Source organism: Canis aureus, chromosome 34 (genome assembly GCF_053574225.1).
Source record: "Canis aureus isolate CA01 chromosome 34, VMU_Caureus_v.1.0, whole genome shotgun sequence".
NCBI classification, from domain to species: Eukaryota; Metazoa; Chordata; class Mammalia; order Carnivora; family Canidae; genus Canis; species Canis aureus.
In genome coordinates, this window is record NC_135644.1 from 9,438,721 (window position 1) to 9,456,561 (window position 17,841).

General features: G+C 40.8%; 1 protein-coding gene across 7 annotated transcripts in view; it reads left to right on the forward strand.

Moving 5' to 3' along the window:
• Positions 1-17,841, forward strand: part of PDE11A (phosphodiesterase 11A) — a 406,550-nt gene that overhangs the window by 319,842 nt on the left and 68,867 nt on the right. For all 7 annotated transcript variants that reach the window (XR_013371375.1, XR_013371376.1, XM_077883001.1 and 4 more), the window contains one exon: positions 10,440-10,549. Coding sequence is in view for 5 of the 7 variants with exons in the window: in XM_077883001.1 (XP_077739127.1) it covers positions 10,440-10,549 (110 nt within the window). In the remaining 2 variants the exon portion in view is untranslated. The remainder of the gene's footprint in view (positions 1-10,439; positions 10,550-17,841) is intronic.

The window sequence follows — 17,841 nt, forward strand, 5'->3', positions numbered from 1 at the left end:
AACAGAAATCAAAGTTTATTTTGTAGATTGTCACATTGGGAGGTCCAAAGAGATCTACATGTTTTGTTCTGTAACTGACTATAACAAAGTAACAAACAATAACCATGCTTATAATCATCAAACATCATTTTCCCATAGTTCCTTTTCCATATAAGTAGTAACTACTTATATGTACTTGAAAATAAATGGCAGCATTATCATAGCAATGCAATAAAATCTGCATGTTAGAAAAGCCGGTTCTTTAATCTTTACGTAGGTATGTCTTAACTTCCAGTGTAACATTAAAGATGGCAAATTTTCAATTCAGGAAAGGAGTGATTTTCAATGTATTTGCAGAATATCAGTACTGGGCACTATAAATTAACTGTGGAGCTAATCAATTTGAATACTGTGTTTAAATTACATTTAAGAGTCCTGCCTTTTAATCATTTAAGAAGGTTTCTATTTTTCTTCTCTCTGGCCACCCCTGAGAGCCCCAATTAGGCACTCCATGCTTCTAGTTGACATTCCCTTTATCCACATTTATTTTATAAAAGGAAAAAGGCAAAGCCGCACATAATTAAGAACCTGGTGCGCTAATAACCAAACATACAATTGGGCAGAAGGATAATCCAATCCATTTCCTCACACAGGAGAGTAACCTCCATAACTCACTTTAAGCGCTGCCATTCATGAGTTATGGGTCATTCCCTTCCTAGTGAAAATAAATTCTCCCGCACCATCAGCCAGAGCTGGGTATTTTTCTTAGGACATGTAAATTGTAAAAGTGTATGAACATAATCATGTCCGGCATTTCGGGGAGTGGATAAGCTCCTGCTCATGGACACAGGCCTGTAAGGAAATGAATGTGGTTTCAGGGCTCGAGCTGCCTAGTTACAATATAGGATTTTTGATTAAAGGGAATTTATTCTTGAGATTTTTACGGTGTTGGTAAACTGCTTAATCTGTCGCTTTGTGTTTTATGACACCAGCCGAGTCCTCCAGGTCAGGGAGACCCAGCAGCAGAGCCATGGTCGTTTATCACAGCCTCCATTCTCCTCGGTTTATAACTTAGTGATGGCACTTTCTCAGGGCTGGAAACTGGCACTTCAAGGTGTCAGGTTGGGAGCTTTAAAAAGTTTTAATTCTTCATGAGTCCCATGTCTAATTTTGACTCAATGAGGACTAATAAAAATTTGGGTAAGCTTTGAAGAGCCCTCATATTCTTGAAATTCATCAACCCGGCTTCTTGCACTTGGAGAGGTCTGTCTCTGCACAATTAATGTTCGCCAAGTGATCTGCCTCGTTTTCTGCGCTCACAAACCACATGCTGTATTATATTCAGTTCACTAGTAATTTATCATAAAATATAAACTACCGTGAACAAAAAAATCTTTGCCCTCAAAAAATCGCAAAGCACATATATTTTTAGTGTTGAAAGCTAAGTCCTTAAGAATAAAATGTGCTTTTCCTTGTTTCTTTTTGAAATACAATGTGTGCATACATACAGATATATATTTCTTGTATTATCTAAATTGAAGTAGAAACTTCATCTTTTTCCTGTCTTATTAAGAGAACTCTCCTGAAATTGTCCTTACACCATTTGTATATCTTTTTACACATGTTATCAAAACATAAGAGCAGAGATATTTGGCCAGTTTTTATTTGACCACATTAGGACTTATTGAGAATGAAGTTAAGAGTGTTGATACATGCTGGAAGTTTGCTTTGAAAGACTCCAGCACACAGACAAACAAAACAACGCATGTGAACAGATAGATGAAACAAGACCAGCAAACCATGGATCCTGTTGAAGTTAGATGATGAACACATGGGGTTCGTTATAGTATTCCACTCTTGGTATGCTTTTAACTTTCCAAAATAATTGTAAAATTATGATTATAGGTAGATTAAAAATTAAGTCTTGGAAGTGGTTAAAAAGTAACTCCATAAAATTTATTAAAATCAACCCAAATTTTTGTTCATGTATCAAATATTTATTCAACATACACAATTACAACCAGACAGACCACTAAGTTTTGCTGTGTCATCTTTCTCAGGCTTACATGGGCAAACATTTGCGACATTATTTGAGGTTGAGAGTCACAGTATATCCAAAATTTGACTTAAGTTTTACTGTTTGATGACAAGTGCCTTAGAGGCTTCTGGCTGTAACAGAAAGTATTTAAGTGTAGACTGTAAGGTTTTCCCCACTCAGTTTGGTAAGGGAAGGGTCATTATAGACTTAAATCAGCATTTGGCTGCATTCGTCTTGAGAAAGAAAAGCAAATTTGATCCAAACCACCTTACTCCCATGGATAATTAGTCAAACTACAATTGTTTGTGTTACATTAGATGCTCTGGTGAAGGGGACATGTAAACATAGTGCTGGATGGTGGTCCCCTAACAGCTGGAAAAGTTCTGGTCCTTGGACCTCAAAAATAGGGCTGATGTGCCTCTTTTTCAGCTCAGCACACCCAAATACTAGCAGATAAATATTAATATAAATCCCAAAGGGGTATGACCATTAAATATAGATGCTCTGGTTTGTGCAGTAGAGGATCCCCCCACCCCCAGTAGAAGATTAGAGCTGTGGATACCTGTTCTTTTCGTCATTACACTTTCATCACACATTAGCCCTGATTGGCAAAGATAGGATCCTATTTTAAAAAGAAGATAGGACATGGCATCAGGTACTGTAAATTTATTCATGAGCACTCTTGGTTAGCAACTGAAATCTGCTTCCATCCTAAAACTTGAGAAAATCCTCTGCCAACTCATCGCTTTGGAGTAGTTGAATAGGTTGATATCCGTCAGCCTGCTCCTTGGATTTGTGTGTTGAGAGGTAGCCATTCCATCTTGAAGCAAACTAAACAGAGTCCCAAAAAGAAACATACTGGGCTTGCTGCCCATGCCCATGGAGTCCAAACATGTGCCTTAATAGCTCTCACTGCTCTGATCACCCACATTGGGCTACGTGCTCAACTGGGAGTGTGACTGAAGGCACCCTTCTCATAGAACCTTTGGTTCACGCTCGCAGTTCTAAGTTTCACAGAGAGACATGAGCATGTTGTATGTGGCATTTACAATGATGAAACCCTCAGTGTACACTTTGGCTAAAGTAAATTTGACTTTAATAATGCATCAAACAAAGGCCCCAGACAGTGACCCTGCAACACTCTGCACACCAGAAATGAAGATACCCAGAAACTAAATGCTTCTTCTCTAAATGCTGCATTCAGCCCCAAGCTCACATCACTTCCAAGTTGAAGTCATCTATAGGTCAGTTGAGACATGACACAGATTAGGGATGTGGTGTACAGAATCTTCTAGAGGGGCACTTCCTTGAGAAACCATGTTCTTCTAAACCCCTTGGAATGGTGTGAGCAGTCTTCTTTGCTCTTCTTATCCAGAAAAGAGAGAAAGAGGAAGGGGAGAAGAAAGTCTCCACAAAAACAAATCGTGTTCTCCCTCAACCTTAGCCAATCCACTGATTGGCTTTAGCGCCTGGCTGTCAGCATCCGTGGAGGAACATTGGGAGCCAAGAACCTTCAGTTTGGAATTTCTGTGACCATTAGGAATTCCTAGTACATCACTGCATTCCGTCTCTCTTACCCTGCCATCTGCTAGATCTTGAAATCAAGAGGATGAACTCAGGAAATCCCTCATCATTCAGTACCTCCAACACCTAGGTTCAGAAACAAACTTGAAGGCAGACTTTCTGGCATCACATTCTCAGATTCCTATGCCAGAGCTGAATACACAGCCAGGGGCTTGCAGTCCATAATCTACCTTCTCCAGAAACAGAGCAGGGGTGGCTGACCTCTTCCCACATCACTCTTTTCTACAAAGCACAGCCAGTGTTGTGATGGTTTCTCGCTAGAAAAGGGAAGTTCGTGGCACTGCTCTGGCTGGCACACAGCATGGCCAGACCAAACATGCCACAAGGGCCTGGCTTCCTCATGCCTAGAACAGCGTAAATGCTTAATGAACATTTGCTCAATGAATCAGCGGATGAATGGACACTTTTCAGGATGTGAGTGCTTTCCTAGTGCCTAAAATGGAGTAAATGCTTAATGAACATCTGCTTAATGAATAAATAAATGACACTTCTGAGGTTGTCACTATTTTATTCCAAGCTAGGACACTTTGATGAAATATGAGCTTATTATTAAAATAAAAAAGAGGGGATCCCTGGGTGGTTCTGTGGTTTGACACCTGCCTTTGGCCCAGGGCACAATCCTGGAGTCCCGGGATCGAGTCCCACATCGGGTTCCCGACATGGAGCCTGCTTCTCCCTCTGCCTGTGTCTCTGCCTCTCTCTCTCTCTCTCTGTGTCTATCATAAATGAATAAATAAAATCTTTTAAAAAAAGAATTTACATATACACATATTATATATATGTTATATATTCTAATAAATATGTTTTTATGGAAACTTTGAACACAAAGAAAAATTCTTAAGTCACCTGTGATCCCACTATTGGTAACATTTTGATGGACATCCTGACAGTCATTTTTTTATGCATATATCGAGTAAAGTTGGGATGTTACATACAAACCAGTGTATCTTTCTTTTCTCTCCAGACTTCATTTGTAAATCACTATTTATTATCAGTTACATCTTGATGCACCAGAGGTGTTTGGGCTCAAGAGGTCCAGTGGCTCTGCAGTATCAACCTATTACTACTCAAGAATAACATCCTTTGTGGAATAAAGGACACACCCACTGATTCTTTAAAGCCATGTCATCTAACACTCTATGATCACAAAAGTATTTAAAAGCTGCATATCTGAAGCCACACCCTCACCTTAGTGGCTAAATAGCATAGTGGCTGAATAGCATAGTGTGGAGAACCTCAGGAGCCAGGTTACCTGAGCTCTAATCCACCTCTGCCACATTCTAACAATGCAGTTTAGTGGCTCCATGTCCTCATCTATACAATGAGGAAGATAAGAACAGTATCTCCTTTAGAGCGTTCCTATAAGAATTAAATGAATTAATGTATTTGAAGTATTTAGAACAGTGCCCGGTATACACTAAGCCACAATAGAAATGTTAACTATTGTTAGAATTATCCCAAGCCTCTTCTCAGATACGAAACAATTCTCCACGATACCAGTTGCTTGACACATCAAAGCACTTAATAACATTTGTTAAATGAATGAAGCCTCGTTTGCACCATCTGTATTGTGTTGATATTATGGCTCTTGTTTTCTAGACCTTTTTTGGATTCTACAGAGCCACAAAGCACCAGTCATGTTTCTCTGTCTATGATTTTCTCCATTCACTAGTATTGTATGGGGTCAGCTTGGAAATGGTAGTATATCCTAGCTGGTTTAAATTTTATGTTGACCAGATGATAGCAAATTACTGGGTAGCCTAGGGTGCCCTGTGAATCAATCTAATGTCTGGGTTCTTTGGATTCTGGTGGTTATATGCTCTGGCCTGGGAGTAGGATTATCCCAGCATATGTTAAAGGCCAAGAAAGGACTATCACTGGAAGCCTGATCAGAGGGTAGTCACAGGCTTTTCTGGAAAGGGTGATATGAGAACTATGCCTATATGCGTTGACCGTCTTTGCTTAGATATATTGTATTCATTGCTTTATGCTTTTTATATGGACTATGAGGGAATATAGGTGAGAAAATAGATAAATGTAAAGGTCAATAAAACCCATAATTATTGGGTCAGGAACAGAAAAGATAAAATTGTATTTGAAAATAAAAGAGGGATCCCTGGGTGGCGCAGCGGTTTGGCGCCTGCCTTTGGCCCAGGGCGCGATCCTGGAGACCCGGGATCGAATCCCACGTCAGGCTCCCGGTGCATGGAGCCTGCTTCTCCCTCTGCCTGTATCTCTGCCTCTCTCTCTCTCTCTGTGTGTGACTGTCATAAATAAAAAAAAAAAAAAATAAAAAAAATAAAAGAAAATAAAAGAATAAAATAGAGACAGACATGGGATAAATACATTGAAATACACTTTCCCCGTCACTGTGTTTTCTTTTGAAAGTGTCTCGTCCTCAGCAGTTGACTTTTTCTCCTCCACGTGGGCAAGTGTAGGTCTGAATGGAGAGGGCTTGAAGGAAGATGGATGTGTGGGGGAGGGGCAAGCGGACACTTAATGGCAGGTGGACACTTTTCAAGCCTGATGATTCTCAGAAACAATTTACCAGACAGCTTTAAATCACAGTCAAGAGAGAGGTGCTGCTTCAGTAATTCAGGTATCACAGTTGAGAGAGGTAAATATGTACTGCATGACTGTGAGTGTGCTGTACTTCAGGGATTCTTTTCTTTCTTTCTTTTTTTTTTTTTTAGGGATTCTTTATTCTGAGGATCTAGAGGTGGGCTCCATGGTCTTTGAACACCGTAAAGTTACAGAATAATTTCTGGGAAGAGGGGCCAAGATTCTTACCAAATTCTCAAAAGTAAAAAAAAAAAAAAAAAAAAATTCTCGAAAGTATCTATGATCCAAATAGTTTAAGATCTAGATGTGGATTCCCAGGAAAGAGGTGAGGGAGGCAGAGGGAGGAGATGGGCTGCATAGTACATTATAGTAAAGTATATTCCATCATATTATATAACAGGTGATAACTGATGGCTTAAAACTAACTCAGGATTTTGATCTTGTGTCTATTAGAGGCATTAGGTTTCAACTTCTAATTAAATTTCTAGTCTAATTATCTTATTTTAACATTATCCCTATTTTTACTATTCTAATTTATCAGCTCATTCTAATCAATAACATTTTCACAGGCAAAACCTCTGTAGATTTTAGTGCAGTTCTATTGTTTTTTTTTTTTATAGCATTGATTTCAACAGTATTCTGGATAATTATTTCATACTTGATAGACATTCAGGATTTACTTATTATTAGCAAGATCCAAACCCAACAAAGTTGACTTATAGTTTCAAGATGACAGAGATGATGGATACGGACCTTTATACTCCTCCTTTTGAAATCACTCCAAAAATAGCAAGAAGAACAAAAAAGGGATACGCATTCCATATATTATGGAACCATGGTATATGAAGGCAGAAAATGGAGAGGGGATGGCTCATAGCTTACCAGAGAATAGGAAGATCTAACCCAAGTGTGTTTGAGGTGAGGGGCCAGAGGAAGTGGTACACATGAGAAACATCCCCCTGGGAACCTGCTAAGGCTCAGGAACTGGAGGCATCAGAAAAAAATTTTAAAATGGGGTGAAGTGGAATGAGGGGGTGATGAAAACTCTGAGTCCCCACATCTCCACCGTTCTCCATGTAGTCAGAAGGCTTCTTCTCAAATATGCAGAAAACCAGAATATTTGCTGGAGAGAATAAACCTGAGACTTGGGGACACCAGCAAAAGAAAAGTTAGGGTGAGGTACACCCTGAAAATGAGAAAACGAAGTGAAAGTCTACATTTTCAAAGATGAGAAGATACAATTCTCTTTTCTCAAAATGCCAACACACGTTTACACCATTTCCAAGCAAGAGATTGGGAAGTCCAGAGAAAATGAGTCTAGAAACGGACATTTAGGGATCTCCAACAAAAGAGCAGCTGGCTATCTGCTCACCGTGCGGCAAGGCCCAGCAATCTACAGACACCATTCCCACGCACTGGTGGGTGGTGAGCATTTTACTCTTACATGAGTAAACACTCAAGGATATCAGGCATTTGCGGGAAACAAGCAAACACAGAGAAAAGGAGTTCGGAGGAAGTAGGCAATCAAGGAGCAGAAGAGAATTTCAGAGGAATTATAATTATTATCTTAAAAAGATGAGATGATACTGCATCTATGAAAGAAGAATAGCATGCTATGAGAAAAGAAGCAACGGGTAAGAAAATGCTTATAAATTGAAAATATTACTCCTGGAAAGTAAAAGGGAAAAGTCAATATGGGCAAATGGGAAAGAAAAGGCAAGAATATAAAGAAATCAATACAGGAAGTCCAATGTCCAACCAACTGGAGTTCCATTCCAATAGGACCCAAAAAGTAGTGAAAGGAAATTATTTTTTAAAAAAAATAAGATTACAAAACGTACTGAAGAAAATGAGCCTCCAGGCTGTTAAGCCTCACCAAGCAAAACGATGGGAAAAAAAATCCCAAACTAAACCATATCTTTGTGAAATTGCCAAAACCCAGAGATAGAGGATTCTGAGAGAGAAAAATCAAAGAGTATCTACTGTTAGGAATAAGAATCGGATATACTTCTCAAAAACAGCTTCAAAAGTTAGAAAACAATAGAGCAGTCTTTCAAAATTCTGAGTGGAAATGTTGCAACCTTGAATGTAGGGGAAGCTAACAACCAAATAGAAGAATAAAGACATTTTCAATCATGCAAAGCCTCAAAAGTTAATGCACAGTTAACACCCTTTCTCACGGGCAGATGTGCTCCTGCGAAATCAGGGAGGAAATGAAGAAGAAGAGAGGGTGGGATGCAGGAGGCTGGAGGTCAACCCCAGGGGAGGAAAGCTGGCTGCCCGCAGAGAATCCAGACCAAAGAGCAGGAGCAGGCTGCAGCAGGGAGTCCTCAGGACAGGAAGGCATGGAAGAAATGGTGTGGCCCCCTTGGGGGGCTGTGTAGGATGTGAGAAGACTTGGATGTTCAAAGAAATCTGAACTCCAGGAAATAAAAACATTTACATCAGAAAGGAAACAAGCCTCACATAACGAGTTGGCTCAGTAGTGAATATTTATAGAGTGTGGGTCTGGATTGCATTGGATTGAAGATCATTCTCACCCGTCACAAGACATCAGTGTTTAAGGGTGAACTCTGGCACCTGGGTGCTGGGAATTTGCCCACCTCTGCCACTTACTAGCTGTGAGCCCTTGGGCGCATGACTTAGTTTCTCTGGGCCCCAATTCCCTGCTCTCTACCTGGGATAAGGGTGGTTCCTACCTCACAGGGCTGTGCTGACAATGCCGTGGGTTAAACGGTTGTAGAGCTATTAGGACAGTGTCAGCACAGAGGAAGACTACATAAGCACTTGATGGATGGCCAAGTGCTAATAATATGGACACACTATGTAGAGATATGGTAGAAATTAACTACCAAATTAGGGGAAGATGAGGTGCCTTTGGGAATCAGGAAAGCGGGAGGATGAGAGACTACGGTTTTTGATCCTAAGCCTCTTACCATGATTTGATTTTTGTGTTTTAACTATCCAGGTCATACTTCAAGTAAAGCAAACTTAACTTAAAATGAACAGCCAACCCCAAATTTTAAAATGAAGGGGCACACACAGCTTTGATACGGGCTTTTTCAGTTCTCTCCACCCCACCCCCGACAATTTACTAACATTCCTGTGTTCATGTGTATTTCTCTTTTTATTTCTAAATGTAGCAGGGGACCCAACTTAATTTTAAAAAATAAAATTGTCAATACAGACACTTACTATTCAGTTATTTCTGCAATAAAAATGTAACTAATCAAAAAACAAAGTTTCCATTGCTCTAAAAGAAGTGACTTAACCTTAACGGATTCTATCATCTAGTGGTCCTCAGTTTGGGGAAAAATGTACATGAAAAAGAAAGCAATTTGAACCCCACTTTCCCCTCCTCCTGCCTGCCGATACAGATTTTAATAAATACTGAAATGGGAGACTTAACTAAGAAAAAGGGGGAAGACAGGCTTGGGGTCAAGAAAATGCACAGGCTTGTGTTTCCAGAGGCTCACTTCCTCCTCTTCTAAACTAACCGAAGGACAGTAGGAACCAACGAACCTTGGTTCTGTAATTACATCACTGCTCTCCAAAGATCTCACATGGAGCCTTGTACGTTCCATGAGCGTGCCCCAGAAGCTAATAAAAAAAAAGGATTCTATGTAAAAAGATTCTCCATGTGATCCTCAATCTGTGTTGCCTAATCCTCTGCCAAATCCTAGTTTTCAAGACGTACCCTGCCTTATTATCTGTATGAATTTAATCTGTCCTCCAAGCTAATATGAATTAAGGTCTTCACAAGAGAACGTCTAGAATATTTTCATGTAGCAATTTGAGTACCTCTAAATTGCTTCTTTTAACCCATATATAACATGTTTTCTCTTGCCCGCCTTCGTTTTGAGTGGGATCTGGTGGATTATAGCATTCACTTCTAAATTCACAGTCCTCTTTCCTCCTTCCTACCACGAGATACTCATTGTTGCCATGTAGACTCACAAAACACATTTTGCTCTGAGCCTCTGCCAAACTGTCACTGTATCTGGATAGGGCGGCCTCTTCTCTAAGAAGGGAATAGTCTGAACTTTGTCCTGGTGTGCCAGTGTGGGCCCCCGTGACAGCCAGCTAATTCATCACTGTGGGGACCTTAAGCTGTGCAACTGACCACCCAACTGACTGTCATCTAAGGGGGTGGCAGTTAATCATCTCCTTAAATGATGTGGGTATGAAAACAGAGCTGATTGTTGCTCAGCGGACGGACCTTATCCATCCTCCCTGCCCCAAAGAGTGACTGTTGCCATTTTTCCCCTCTTCCCAGACCGCAGGGTTTCAAGAGATTCTGACCGAGGTGGAAATTTTAGCGGTGATTGTGGGATGCCTGTGTCATGACCTCGACCACAGGGGAACCAACAATGCCTTCCAAGCTAAGTAAGTGTTCTAATTGTTGTTATTTTAATGCATTTGCCTTTCTGTTTGGAGCCAAAGGTGACGAGTGCTAAAGAGTAAAGCATTAATTTCTGGCATCCGAGGCCAAGGCCACGCAGGCTTGGGTGTGCATGTCATGGGGCTCATCCATCTTTATAATTCCCTATTCTTCTTTTAATTGCAAATTTGCCCTTCATGTCATGCTTGTTGATTTGGTCTGTCTCTGCTGACCTCAGTCAGATAACAAAGCTCAGATTTTAAAGGGCCTATTTTTTTTTCCCTCCCAGAATATTTGCCTTCACGGCATTATAAGCATCTTGGACTTGCTACTCTCAAAATCAGCTTTTGAGACTATTAAAATAAAAGTGGTCTTAGGAAATTTTATGAAGCGAAATATCTTTCTTCACCCAATAGAATCTCTTGCAGGCTCTTTAATGGTGGGTATAGTATAAACTGCAGTGAAATAAAGCGACATGAGGAATACGGTCTCTGCTGCTCTCGTCCCTTCTCCCACAGAAAGATGGGGAACAAAGGTGGCATCAGGACTGGGGATGTGCAACACATGATGTGCACAGACAGAATAATCTGCCCCTAAGCAAGTGTGACGGGTCAAGATAACCATTGCTCACTGGCTAACACTGTGGCCAAGGTTATAGAATTTATGGGTGCTGGAAATAAGACCAAAACCCCAATCTCCCAACTGATATTAAGGGCCCAGTTTTAACGGTCCTTATACTGTTTGTAAACAAAATGATATGTGGGTTCAGACTCTAGAGCAAAAAGTTTGGGGATGGAGAAGTTAAGGAAGGCTTCAACAAAGAGGCAAGATGAACCATCAGATGACCGATTTCAAAGCCCCTAAACGGGTCTCTCTCCCTCCATAATCTGAATGTCAATGGCCCACTGTGTTTCAACAGCACACCACTCACTTTGTTCCTTGAACATCTACCTAGGGAGGCCTTGGAGTCCTGGCAGCCTGCTTTTATTCCTGATCCAGCAGATGAATTTTTATTTTATACACTTCTCTAGGCAGCCCGGATCCTATTATAGCTCATCCCTTGAACCCTCTCTTCTCAGTATCCTATGATTTCTTGACTCTCTTAACCTCTTATGACATCTACTCTGCAAAAACTCAGCCCCAGCTCAATCAAACGTTTCGATTTCTTGCAACTCCACCTAGACTTTTAAAGGCTTTGGGAGAAAATGTCACAGTTGTGAGAGTCTGAGACATACAAATATATATTGTCCCAACTCAGCTGGCGGCTCTGTGTTCCCCACTGATCTTTCTGCATCCCTGGCCAGCTCTGTCCCCCCTCACTCTTAGCAGTTATATGTACCGAACGGTTCTCCCTTCCTAAACCACCTCCTGTCCGCCACCACCCCCGCACCACTCAGCAGATCACCTTGCCTCCTCCTTCACCGAGAAAATTGAGGCCATCAATTGAGCACTCCCTCAATTTCCTCCCCTGCCATGTAGAAACTTATCTGTCTGGCCCCATCCTTTCATCCTTCCCTCCTATCTCAGCCAAGGGGCTGTGCTGCCTCCTGTCTGAGGCTAATCCCTCCACCTCAGCTTGGGATGCCTTCCTTGCCCCTCCTGCAGGACCCCACTCCATCAATCTCCCTCTCTCTGCCTTGTGCCTCCTCCTCTTTCCTACTAGTGCTCAGCGTCCTGTTAATGGGAACCATTCTCCCCCATCTTGAAGAAGCCCACCTCAGTCCCCACTTCTCCCTCCAGCTTCTGCTCTCTTTCTCTCCCTTCCTTCCCAGTCAGTCCTCTTGGAGAGTTGTCTGTTCATTGTCTTCACTTCCTCAGCCCCTGCCTTCCACATGGGTTCCAGTTCTGCCTTACCAGGTGAGGCCACCAATGGGCCCCTTTCCCAAAGCCAATGGACACTTCTTGTCCATCTTTGTTGGCCCTGCTTGCCTAAAGGCACGTTTTGCCACTCCCTCCTTCTGAGAGTCCCCCTCTCACCTCAGAATCAGTCTTTCCCTATCCCTTTTCCTCTATCTCAGTGAATGGCGGCACCTGAAATCCACAAGACACCCAGAGCTGCTTCTCCTTAGCACCCCTCAAAGTCCACATCTCTGCCTTCTTACTGGAACTGCTGCTTCTTTGCATCCGTTCTGAATTGCTACCACAAGCAGCCCAACTTCCCTCTTCCGGTCTTCCCCCTCCTGGCACTCCAGAATAATCTTTGTAATTCACAAAGCTCACTAGATCACTCTCCTGCCTGAAAGACATTCACTGACCTCCTGTGACTTTCAGGATAATATTCAAATTGCTTAGTGTAGCCCCCAAAGCTCCTTTTCTATCTGGCTCCTGCCCATTGTCCTGGCCCAGCACCCACTCCTCCCTCCCCTCCATCTTTGCATCAGCATTCCAGACACAGGGGCTATTGGAGTGCTCAGGGGGGGGGGGGGGGGGGGGGGGGCGGTGCAGTTAGTTACAGCTCTCTGTGCCCTGGTATGCTGCTTCCCTTACCTGGAATGCCTTTCTTCTCCTTTCCTCAAAATTCCTCTGGGTTTTATCCCCGGGGTACCATCCCCTGGTTGATTTGCTATGCTCACATAATGCCCTATGCTTTTACAGAAGTATGCATCTCACTACATTTTAATTGCTGATTTACAGGTGTGTCTTTCCTTTTTCTTGAGTACCTGTGATGTATAGCAATAACAGGAGCATAAGAAACACACAAAGAATGTTTGATGAGTGAATGAATGATGAATGGATAAATGGATGAGATTTTGTTTTAACGGATTTAACTATTTTAATACAGCTTTTCAAGAAGGTTTCCTGATTTCTTAAGCAAGTATAATCTTTTATAGGTTATTATAAAACATAGTTTTTATACACATAGTTTGATGTTGTACTAAAGACAATAGTGTCCCTGGGGCCTACTGAAGCATAAACAGAGTGTACTTTCATTATAGGGTCTGACAATTCCTTATGTTTGGGTTTCTGTGTCTGCATTTCATTATTTTTTTAGGATGCCTCTCTCTGGTAGGTCAATGGCATCATTGTCAGTGTATCTTCCTTTAGCATGCTCTCTCTAGCCCTCTACCATTTTGCCACTTAGGCGTAAATAAGAGATAAGTGTATTCGAATTATAGTCATAAAACAAGGCTGGGCACCTTGAGGGTTCTTTTTAAGAGCCAAGTGCCCAATATTTATCCTGAGATACCACTGTGCCTTCCCAGAGAAAGCCTATGTGTCACATTGAGAGTGGTGGCCCTTCTTGCGTTGACCTCTCAGCTCTTTGGACCAAGAATACACACCTGATTAAAACCCAGCTAATCATATTTTATCTGCCAGGAATTTGGAGTTGGATTACCATGATATTGAGTCAGCTGTTGAGATCCAGGCTGCAGATCCACAGAGACTTGGGAGCTGTAGGCTGCCATTTTGGGAAAGTCATGATGACCGTAGCACGTAGCAAACAGAAACAAGAAAGGGAATCTGCAGAGAAGAGAAGAAGAAGTAGATATTCGGGGAGAAACAGAAAGAAGAGATTGTACAACCTTAGAGAAAGACAAAAAGCAGACTTGATCCCCGCTTTCCACATCTCTCCTCCCTTTCCAGGAGACCCAGCCACACTTGTGATAATTGGGTGCTGTCAGAGTTCCTTTTATCCTTTAATCAACCTTCTCTTCAGTGAAGCTGCTTCTAACTGATTTCTGTTCTTTGCAACTAACAGTCCCTGAGACCGAGAGAACTACCATGTGTTTGTTGTTTCCTACCTCCAGTGCTCACCAATATCTGTGTAGGGTAAATATTTTTGTCTCCATTTTATGGAGAGGGCCTGAGCCTCAGGAAAGTAATTAACTTGCCCAAATTCATATACCCAGAATGGTATTTGGACCCGGGCTATCTGATTCCAAAAGCCATTCTTTAACCACTGCATCATCCTGTCTTTTGTGACTTTGTAATGTTTACTTGAGGCCTTTGAGCTTCCAGTTTGTTGACTTGCCATATATGTGAGCTCTGGGAAACTGAAATATGCTTTGACATCCAGCAAATCAAGACATGGAACCATAAAATATCATAGAACTGAACTAGACCTTGGTAGTCATGTTTCAACACCTTAATTTTACAAAGATGGAAACTAAGGTCCCCAAGTCTCAAGTGATTGATGTGAGATTAAACAACTTTCAACATATGAGATAGTATTAGTTAATGATACTAGAAGTCTTTTTTTTTTTTTTTGCATCCTCATGCCACATGGTCAAATCTACCTGTTCCAAGACAGTCTGACGTGTTTCCTTGAGACAATTAATCTTGTATACAGTTTACCAGCTCACGTGTTGTCCCTCAGCCCTACTTCTACCTAAGAGAGTCACTTCTGAACTTAGGATACCAAATGCCCTCACCACCCACCCTCAGTTAAAATTTCCTTCAACAGGAATACGGGAAGAGAACTTCTGACATCATGGGGAAGGAATTAGTTTTTTATTGATTAAAAAAAGACTTTTTCAGTAAGTGTGCCACTGTTTAGAAAAGCCTTATGAAGAAATCTAATCCTTATTTCCTTTGTTTTTCCACAATAATTGAGTACTTTTCTTGTGCAAACCTCCGTGCTAGGCACTGGGGGAGAAATAAAGAAGTATAACAAACAGCCCCTTCCCTTAAAGTATTCACAGTATAATTCCAACCTTTCAAGTGATTTGGAAATGGGATTTAAATGCACCAATTATTATGTGGCAAAGCATACAGTACCTTTTATTCATATATAAGGCCATAAAAGAAACAGGAGACATTTAGCAGGGGACAAATTACTATATAAAATGCAAAATGCCTCTACAATAAAAAGTTGTGACTTTAGTTATAGCACAATATGATTTATTCTCTTAGCCTTTCTGATGAGTGAACCTTTGCATTTTCATATTTTATTCTTAATTTTTAAGTATTGGAGCACGTGCAACGAATGATCAATAGGTAGAGAGGGCCGCCATCCCACCATGCTTGGCAATTGCTCTGTGAACACCTCTCTCCTGTTTTCTCCAGGGACAGCCTTTCCCACTCATCCCCCTCTCCATTACAGCTGCCCCCGATGATTAAATATCAGTACCAAGCAGCTTTGTAGTATATTCTCCTAGGAGACTTCTTCTATTCATTTCTAGCATAATCTCTTATACTCATTTATTGGGAATGAAAACCCATCTTGTCGCTTTCGGCCAGGTCCCAGAAGTGAAATCCTGGGGCACATTAATCTGCCGTGACAGCCTAATCCCATTCCTCACTACCTCCCAGCAATTCTCAATTTCCTAATTACCTTTCATAGTTTTCCTTCTAAAACTTTCCCATAAGCCACGGCCACACACTCCCATTACATCTCTCTTCCAAAGAATATGCATACCTAGCAAACTTATGCACATTTTTGCACATTTATTTTTTGGTTCCTGTGCAAAGTGCTGAGTGGCCTGTAGAGAAAGAATTTTCACTTTGACTTTTCTTTTTAATGAGTCTCCCTTGGTGTGTCACCTGTCCAAAAATGGAAAACTTTAGTATGTCGTTGGGATGACCTAATCAATAATGAGCATCATGAATAACCATATGTATAAATATTCCTGTGCTTGTGGAATTTGGATATATAATGTGGATATCCGCAAGTTGGAGATATATATAACTCCACAATTTGGATATGTAATATTTTCATACTTAACAGTATGTGCCCCACAGCTCTTCTGTGATGGATATACTTCCTACAGACAATTAAAGTGAGGGCTGGCACTAAAGTTCATTTTTTCCACATGCAATTGATTTGGGTATCTTTCTCATATTTTACATGAAAAACTGGAAGTATACCTTTACACAAAATATATTACATGAAAGACATGGCCTCTTTCAAAAAATGGTTTTATGCTAAAAGTAAAATTGGTTAATATTGCATATTACATTCCCCACCTGCAAAATCACCATATATTTTCACATATCGATACCATTGGGAAATCTGACAATAATAAAACAGTTTAACTTTTTAAACCCAGCATTTTCCAAATGTATTTGACCATGGGACCTTTTTCATTTCTGCCTATATGCCATTTAATATTCCAAAGAACTAGTATTCTGTAGCCTACTTTTTGATAAGGTATATCCTAAGAGATACATTTTAATTTTTGCCATTTACATCAAGTTTAGTGTCTGTGGGCTTCATTCCTGCGGCCCTAGGAGGTTCATAGCATGTTTGAGTGCAGTGGCGGGTATAGGCAACATCCTCAGTGAGACTTGACCTGAGAGCAAAAGCACCAAGGGGTTTTGCAGTCTTAGAAAAACTAACAAAGACCAAATCTAATAGTGTAAACAAAGGATCCATATGGAAATGGAAACATTCTTGCTTCTATTTTACTCTAGAAAACTGAAAGTAGGTTTAGTACCATACTTTGTTCTATGAACGCCTAAAAACGACACCTTGCTTGCAGAAAGGGGAGCATTTTTAGGGCAAGTCTAATAAGAGAATGTCTCCTACACAATTATAGGGGACTGTGAGCTTCCTGAGGGTAGAAGTTCTTATTTATCTTTGTATTCCACATGCCCATAGCCTGGCTTTGTAAGAATCATCATCACTTGTTGGGTGAGCGAATGAATGAATCACAATGTCTTCCTGCACTTTTGTAGCTTTAGTGTGGTTCAGCTGCAAAATCTACATATATTTGTGATTAACTCAGTACTGTGTGAGGGTAATATTTGTTATAAAGTGCCCCCTGGTTAAGGGAGGAAACTTCCTACTCATCCTGAAAAAAGACAGTATAAAGTAATTTGTGATCATCCAGCTGATTTAACTTTTGTGAGGTCTGCTAAACCAACATGATAAAGGATGAAATAATATTTTGTACTGTGACCTTATCTTATATCAGTGACTCTGTTATCAGGTTTCACACCACTAAGTGAGGGGCATCTGGGCATGGCTATTTAATAGAAACAAATCACAGGAATCTGAGCCTGTGGTTAGCAGTTGGTATACAAGTAGAATTCTGCATTAAATTTTGAAATCTTTTTTCATTGATGATAACCAGCTTGGCAAAAATGGAGACTCAGTAGCAGAAATGAGAAAGTTATCTTTCTCATGATGTAGTGAGAAGAAACTTACAAACTTGGATTCCAGTCCAGAACTGGTACCTGTCAGCTGTGTGACCTTGGAAAAGTTGTGTAACTTTTCTGAGCCTTGGTTTCCTCATCTATAAAATGAGAAAAATAACACCTATTTCATGGTTGTTGTTAGGACAAAAATGAAATGATGTATTAAATTGTTAATATATTGCCTAGTGTATAATAGGTAAGTTCTCATGATAGTTAT